The sequence below is a fragment of the Lathyrus oleraceus genome, chromosome 3 (genome assembly GCF_024323335.1).
Source record: "Lathyrus oleraceus cultivar Zhongwan6 chromosome 3, CAAS_Psat_ZW6_1.0, whole genome shotgun sequence".
Lineage (NCBI taxonomy): Eukaryota > Viridiplantae > Streptophyta > Magnoliopsida > Fabales > Fabaceae > Lathyrus > Lathyrus oleraceus.
In genome coordinates, this window is record NC_066581.1 from 286,799,713 (window position 1) to 286,807,831 (window position 8,119).

Consider the following 8,119-nt stretch of genomic DNA (forward strand, 5'->3'; position numbering starts at 1 on the left):
GTTGAAGGTTGATAAGTTAGCATTGATTAGGGAGACTTAATCTTCCTTGGTTCAAATCTAATTCATCTTGATCAATTGATCAAGTGAATGGCTTTGCATTAAGGATAGGTTGTTTTCTAAATCATGCAAAAGGCTTAAACCAATACAAGATCAATTCTCATTTTCTTTTTGGCATGGCAAGTTGTTGGAACTTGGTTCACTAATCAAGACTTCTAACTTGTGTTGTTGCCTACATTATTATTGACCGGCCTCAGATAGTTGTGACTTCTACATAACTCCAATTACAATTGCTTAACATAGCGCTAAATTTGTCTTATGGCACACTAACTACTAACACTAACCATTAACAATTAACATTTACTTCTTGCTCTTTACTTTTATGCAATTTACTATTCCTGCACATATTATCCATTTGCTTTTCTCTTTGCTCACTTGAGCCCATGTTTATGTTAATGCCATTTGCCTTTTGCTCACTTGAGCCCATAATTGTGTATATACTATTGTGTTTGTGTTTTTGTTTTGATTGTTGTGGACCAAATGCAAAGAAGTGGACTTAGATCTTAGGACTTTCCCTATGCAAAAATGGACAAATGGATTTAATATCTAGGACATTCCCTATGCAAAATTGGAGTAAAAGGACCTTAATGATGAAGATGGACTTGAAAGACCAAAATCTCTAAACTCACTCTTGTCTATTCTTGATTTACTTCATGGAACTTTTGATGTGTGTGCTTTTGTGCTAGGGGATTCTATGAGCTCAAATTGAAGGACCATTGCCATGTTCATCCAAAAATGAAAGATACAAGATGCATTAAAGATCCCTCAAGAGACTTGTTTGATTGCTTGAGCTTACTATTTTTGTGATTGCTTATTCCAAAGGATGGGAGCTACTTGGATCATCACTATGATCTCAAGAGAGGAACTCCTTGTGTGGTTTTGTTCTCTTTTCTCTTGCCTCTTGTATGCTTAATACTTTAGCCCTTCTTCTTCTTCCCTTCACTCTAACCCAAGCTAAAACTTTTGTGCAAACATTTAACATTTCTTTCCAAACATTAGAAACCTAAGCCTTATGCTTTTGATTTTCAAACCTTCTTTTCATAATACTTATTTTGTATTGAACCTTTAAACCAACTTTGACCATTTTTGTATATACTTCTAATTGGTAAATATAACCCATTCAAATGTCTTTTTATGGTTCCAATGGCCACTTATTTAATCAAACTTTTCATAACCTTTAGCTATTAGGTTTGAGTTATCTTTGTGGTAGATGTAATACTCACCTATATCCTTAGTGATGGACAATGAGTCTTCCATGCTTATTATAGGGTTAACCCCTCACTAGCATGTTGAAGCCATCCTCACATGGTGGATTTGTGGTTTTAGGTTGAGTTTTCTCCCTTGGATAACAAAAGATCTTAAGGCTTTTGGACCAATCAATTCACCAACTCATTTTTGAGATTTTTACCCCGAACTACGAGGTTTTGATCCTAATCTTTTTTAAGATGGTACGTAGGCAATGGGTTTATCCATCCAAACACAAAATGTAAATATCTTGTATATTCTTTTCTCATCTCTCCAATCATGTTTGCACAAACAAATTTTTCACAAAAACAACAACTTTACAACAAGTGTGAAAAGGGCTCCCTAGGAGTACCTAGGATATTTTGGGTGTCTAACACCTTCCCATTGCATAACCAACCCCCTTACCCAGATCTCTGTTCTCTTTTACTAGTTTTTGTTAAAACTTTTAGGTTTTTGTTCTCTTTCTAACCATTCCTTTGGATAAATAGAAGTGCGGTGGCGACTCGACTTGTATGATTTACCTTGGATTTAGTCAATATCTCTAATGGTAACGAATACCCCGCTACAGAAAAGTGGCGACTCTGCTGGGGATCAGTCTCCAGTGGGTTTTGCCTACTTTTCATACTTGTTGTCTTGTATTGTATTGTTTTGTGACATATTTTTGTGCAATTTGGGATTACTGTATTGTATGTAATGATTGAATTGCTTGAATATTGATTCCTTGCATGCTTGGTGATCTTTGTGAGATGAGTTCTATACCCGGACTCGAGTGCACTTAGGATAGTAGAATGACATAGTCTTGTTGACTTGTGTGGAGTTATTCCTTAGCAAGTTGACTTGCGAGTCCATTCACTTGGTGGAGGTCATGTTGGGATCAATAATGTCACACAAGTAGGTTGTGGTTAGACATTACTCTTTCCAATATAGACCATGACCCGAAACTTGAACTTCACTAATCTCAATTCCAAGCCAAATTACCATGTGTTTTGGACCTAAACATGTTTAACCAAGTCTCCAGAAGTTAATTGACCATTGGAACGCATCATTAGGCTGATTTTTGATGAAATGGAAGTCACACTTTTCTCACCTCATGATCAAATTCGTGTTGCACGAATTAAGCTTAATTCCACATGTATTTGGATCTAAACACATTCCCTATAAATAGAGGAAGCTACTGCATTCATTTCCAAGCTTTTGAGAGCCAAGAAATTCCTACTTCAATATAAAATTTTCTAGAAAAATTCAATTATCGTGATTTGAATTCTAGCTTGTTTCAATCCAATTTCTTGATCCCATTACCACCTTCGGCCTTTTCTGAAGCTTTTGCAACAATTCCCAAGCTCCAAGAACTTTTGAAGCGCCCTGACCAGATCGAGCTTCATCAACTTCCGATCACCATTTGGATAAAGTAGTTTTTAGCATCATTTTAACTCAAACAAGTTACCACGATGTAGTTCCTTCACTCTCTGATGGTTTCGCCTAACTTATCTGGTGTTGATTTATCGTGTTCATCATTTAATTTTATTTTTCGTGGTTTGCTTGTTTCTTAAACTTCTCTGAAATTTCCCATGCTCAGTTTAGATAAATGAATTTGGAGCATGAGGTTGAATTCGTGATGAAGAGGTTATCACAATGGTGGTAGTCTCGTGCTCTGAATTTTCCAAACGATGAAACTCCGGTGAGGGATCATCGGGGAAGATTACCAGAGTTTTCTCAGGTCATATGAGTTTGACTGGACACGTTGGCCATTTGAAATGTTTTGATTTGTCCAATTTGAATTAAATCTCGTGTTTTATTTGGCTAAATTCCATTGTGCGTCCTAGCCTTGTGATTGTTGGATCTGCCATGTCAATTAATGAGGCTTGATCAAACGCTCAATGTTTTTTCTGATTTTATTTCTTTTTCTTTTTTCATTTTAAATTTCCTTTTCTTTAAAAATTCATAGTAATTTCATTTTTCATCCAAAAAATTGCAAAATAATTTCTAAGATTCTCTTTTATTTTTCTTCATCTGATTTTTATTTTTCCATATTTTATTTTCTTGATTTGCTATTTTTTTTAATCTTCTATTTTCTCCTTTGTTTTAATTAGTTTAAATTTTTTTAGGCATTTTTAAATTCTGAAAAAATTATTTTATGCTTCTTATTTTATTTCCAACCTTCAATAATTTTCTTTGTCATTTATTTGATGTTTTGAAGGATCTTATGGATTTTCTCTTTTATTTCCCTTTAAAATTCATTTTTAAAATGTCTCTAATGCATTTTATTTTATTTTCTTGCATTTTTTATTTGTTTGACCTTTGTTGACTTTTGTTAGCCTTAGATCATGGTTGTTTTGATCATAGGTCTCATCAAACTCAATGGATCTTGGGTGTTGATGGGGTAAAAACCCTAACCCACTAAAATGGATGATTGAATTTTATGATGACTTGATCAAACCTCTGATTCAATTTGGATTTGTTTTCTCTTGTCCTCTTCTTCATCCCTTTCTTTTCTTTTGTCTTCTTTTGATCAATTGGATGGTTTGTGTGCATCTTGATCATGATGTATGGATTGGTGCTTGATGAACTTTCACCATTTCAATCTACCAATTAATTGATCATGGATCATTTAAGTTACTTTGGATTGATGCATAAGTTTATCCTAAGTATCATGAAGTATTGATTGATTTAATGGACCATTCTCCTAGCCTTTGTGTCGAAAGTAAATCATTTTTTATAAGTAAAATTGTAAGTCTCCTACTCCTCATGGTATTGTGTGAAAGTATTGTCTCCTTTTCACCTATGAGAGCTAGTGGCATACTTGTTGATTTTGTCCAAGTTGGAGTGCTTCCCATGGTGATGTAGATGCCTATATTTTCACACTTGTGAGTGATTAGTTAATTGTTCTCCCAAAAATGAAATTTTTCCTTACCTTTTTTACTAACACCAATTACTAACATTATTGCGTTAACTTTACTTTAATGTCATTTATCTTTTGTCATTTATTTCTTGATATTTAATTTATACCTTTTATTTTAGCATCTCATATCATATTGTTTATGCTTATGCTCTTTTTTCTTCTGTTCGTTTGGACTTCTTTTTTCTTTTAAAGACATTAATAAAGGAATAAACTTATAAAAAATTGGTTCTCTTGATACATGGACTTGTGGTTACTATCATTGGTATTGTTGTGGAGTTATGAACTTAGAACTATGACCTTGATCCTTGCTTTGGGAGTTTGTGATTGGAGACCTTGAGATTCATCTGGTACCTTTGACTTTGGGTCTCTCTTGAAGACTTATCTTGGTCATTTTGGTTTCATCAGATACATGGACTTGTGGTTACTATCATTGGCATTGTTGTGGAGTTATGAACTTAGAACTATGACCTTGATCCTTGCTTTGGGAGTTTGTGATTTGAGACCTTGGGATTCATCTGGTACCTTTGACTTTGGGTCTCTCTTGAAGACTTATCTTGGTCATTTTGGTTTCATCAGATACATGGTTTATTCTTTGCTTATTTGGTTTGCTTGAGGCTAAATCCAAAGGAGAGAATTCTTGCTTGACCTTTGTCATAAATCTTGATATCTCTTGGTTATATCTTTCCTCCCTAACTTTTACTTTATGCACTAGGATAGTCTCTTCTTCTTCTCACCCTTCTTTAATTTTCAAAATCTTCTCCCCTCTTTTCAACAACCTTGTTGTTTTCAAAATTGAACCACTTTCTCAATAAACCTTGACTCTTGTCAAGTGATTTTCAAAATCTTTTCTTAATAAATGCTAACTCATCTTAATCATATTCAGACCAATTTCAAAAGACTAAAAAATGCATAACTCATTCAATCTGTTTTGTGCCCTTTGTGCACTTTTTCTTTTAATTTTTTTTTCTTCTCAAAGTTTAGATATGAGTCATTTCCATTGTTGAGATGTAATCCCCATATCCCCAATAGTATTGATGATAATTATTTTCCATATAAGAGAGCTAGTGGCATACTTGTTGATCTTTATCCAAGTTGGAGCCCTTCTCATGATGATGCAAAGTTCTCATACTTGTGGGTGACTAGTTGAGTGTTCTCCTTAAAATGACAAAATGTATCTTCATTAAAAATAAATCAAAACAAAGATCTTTGTTATTTTTACCTTAAACTACAATGTTTTGATCCTCCATTTCACTTTGTTGGTATGTAGGCATAAGGCTTAAGGAGCCTTGGCAAACAAAGAAAACTGTAAAAATATTACTCTTCTCACCTCCCCAATCTTTTGCAAACAACACCATTTTAAGCCAAAATGAATATATTTTCAAAGAGGTTCGTATAGAGTAATATATATGTTTAGGGTGCTAATACCTTCCCTTGGCATAACTAAACCCCGAACCCTTATCTCTTTTTATTAGTTTTATTTAAAAACTTCTTTGGGTTTTGTTCGTACTTTTTCCCGTTCCTTTGGAAATAATACAAGCATGGTGCGACTCTTGCTTTGTAAGTTAAGTTAATCGATAAATTAATCTCAAATTTTTACCGCTACAGAAAACAGGCGAGTCTGCTAGGGAGTAGTCCTTAGTGGGTTTAGCCTATGGTTGTTTGTATATGTATATTATTTTTGTTGTTGTTTGTTATTATTTGTTCTGTCTGGTGCTTAGTGATCTCTGTGTGGTGAGATAAGTCATATACCCGGACTTGAGTGCTCTTATGATAGGAGAGTAGTATAGTCTTGTTTGGCTTATGTATAGTTAGTTATTAATGGGCTGACTTTAGATTCCCCGCTCAGTGGAGGCCCCTTTGGGACTACTGATGTCATGTGAGTAGTTGTAATTGGCATTACTTTTTCCGACCTGGGATCCCAAGAAGCCGAGGACCTTAGAACCCTTAACCCATCTTGGCCTTTTAAGACATAGTGCGATGGCTATTCAGGTGTAGACTTGAATAAGTTGTTACGTGATACTACACTCGGACGAGTTTCTCTTGAGAATATTATTGGTTGGCGAGTAGTCGTTTAAGCCGATAATATCCAAAAGATGGAATTACAGGTGATTATACCCTTAGTACATACATTGTAGGTTGGTTCTTACCCTTGGCTCCATGCTCGTGACTCCGAACCTTTGGACCTTGCTTGTGTGCCTTGTGTGATCTTGTGTTGTGGTTGTTGCATCAAGCATTCATTGCACTCATGAACATTTTTCTCAAGTTTTCAAGGAACTTAGATATTTTCTTTGCAAACATAGTTGATATTTTGACCATGGATATTGGAAGAAAGAATACTCAGAAATATAGTTTTAGATGTCCTGATCTTAAGGAATTGAGAAAGCTAGCATCTTATGTGGATGATCCTAAGGATTTCAGAGACTGTTTTGGAAGACTTTTGTCTGTTCTATCTACTGATGTTGAAGATGGTCTTCTTTGTACTCTGGTTCAGTTATATGATCCTGTCTGTCGGTGTTTCACTTTCCCTGATTATCAGCTTTTATATACCATGGAGGAGTATGCTTATATTTTGGGTATACTAGTTTCGGATTGGGTTCCTTTTTGTGGTTTGGAAGGGATTCTGGAACCTCAAGTTATTGCTGGAGCTATTCACCTGAAGAAATCTGACGTAGATGCTAATCTCACTGTCAAAGGAGGTATCAGAGGGTTGACTTCAAAATTTATGATTGAGAAAGCCTTTGCTTTTGCTAATTTTAATAGCATGGTGGTCTTTGAAGATATTATTACCTTGCTCATCTATGGTTTGGTTTTGTTTCCTAACATTGACAATTTTTTTGATCTTAATGCTATTAGGATCTTTTTGGTTGGTAATCATGCTCCAACTTTGCTTGGTGACACCTATTTCTCCATTCACCATAGGACTTCTAAGGGAAACAGAACTATTGTCTGTTATGCACCTTTGTTGTACAAGTGGTTTATTTTGCACTTGTCGCAGCCTCCTATCTTCTAAGAAAACAAGGGTTGTTTAAGGTGGTCTCAAAGACTGATGTCTCTCACCAATGATGACATCACTTGGTATTCTTCTATGATAACATCGAGATTATTGATAGTTGTGGGGAGTTCTCTAATGTTCCTCTTCTGAGTACACAAGGAGGAATCAACTACAGTCCGGTTTTGGCAAGACATCAACTTGGGTTCGCAATGAAGGACAAACCTAATAAGACTTTGTTAGAAGGTTTATTTTTCCAAGAAGGGAAAGACACTCAAGGCTTGAAGGCTAGGATAATGTGTGCTTGGCATAATATTTATAAGAAAGGAAAAAGTGAGCTTGAATTAAAGAACTGTGTAGCTTTTGAGCCTTACACTAGTTGTGTAAAGAAGATAGCAAAAGAATTCAAGATGCCTTACGCTTTTGAGAGACCTATGTCTTTAGTAATGGTCACATCACCCACTATTCAAGGCATAAAGTAGTTGCAAGAAGCTTTGGTTAGAATGAAGCAAGAGAAGGATGTTTAGGAAGCCAAGTTTCATGCTTCAAACCTCGAAAAGATAGAATTGCAAAAGCAGTTGAAGAAAAAAGATGACTTGATAGAGTTGCTTGAGAAACGTGCTATGAAGAGGTCAAAGAACCAAACGGATTTATTTTCCTCTAACATTTCATCGTCATCTACTATCTCTCTACTTATGGTGTTTGGAAAGGCATGAAGAGCAACTATAAAAGAGAGATCAAGAGACTTTGCAAAAAGTATCAACTTGGAGTTGGGTCATCATCGAATATGATTCCATAGACCTGAATTTCTTTCCTGTTGTTTTAGGATTATTGAGACTTTATTTTGAGTATTTCCAAAATGTGTTATTTCCTTTATGCTGTTTGCAATTTGCTTTACATCTTGAAGTTCCTTGAAAACTTTGCATTTA

General features: G+C 35.0%; 1 protein-coding gene across 1 annotated transcript; it reads left to right on the forward strand.

The window, feature by feature from the left end:
- Window positions 1-6,515: 6,515 nt before the first annotated feature.
- On the forward strand, window positions 6,516-7,211 carry LOC127130893 (uncharacterized). The gene has a single exon (XM_051059851.1). The coding sequence runs from the start codon at window positions 6,516-6,518 to the stop codon at window positions 7,209-7,211; it is 696 nt and encodes a 231-aa protein (XP_050915808.1).
- The last annotated feature ends 908 nt before the right edge of the window (window positions 7,212-8,119 follow it).

Bases quoted from the DNA above. Each gene is read 5' to 3' on its own strand.
- LOC127130893 (XM_051059851.1), top strand. From the start codon at position 6,516: ATGGATATTGGAAGAAAGAATACTCAGAAATATAGTTTTAGATGTCCT.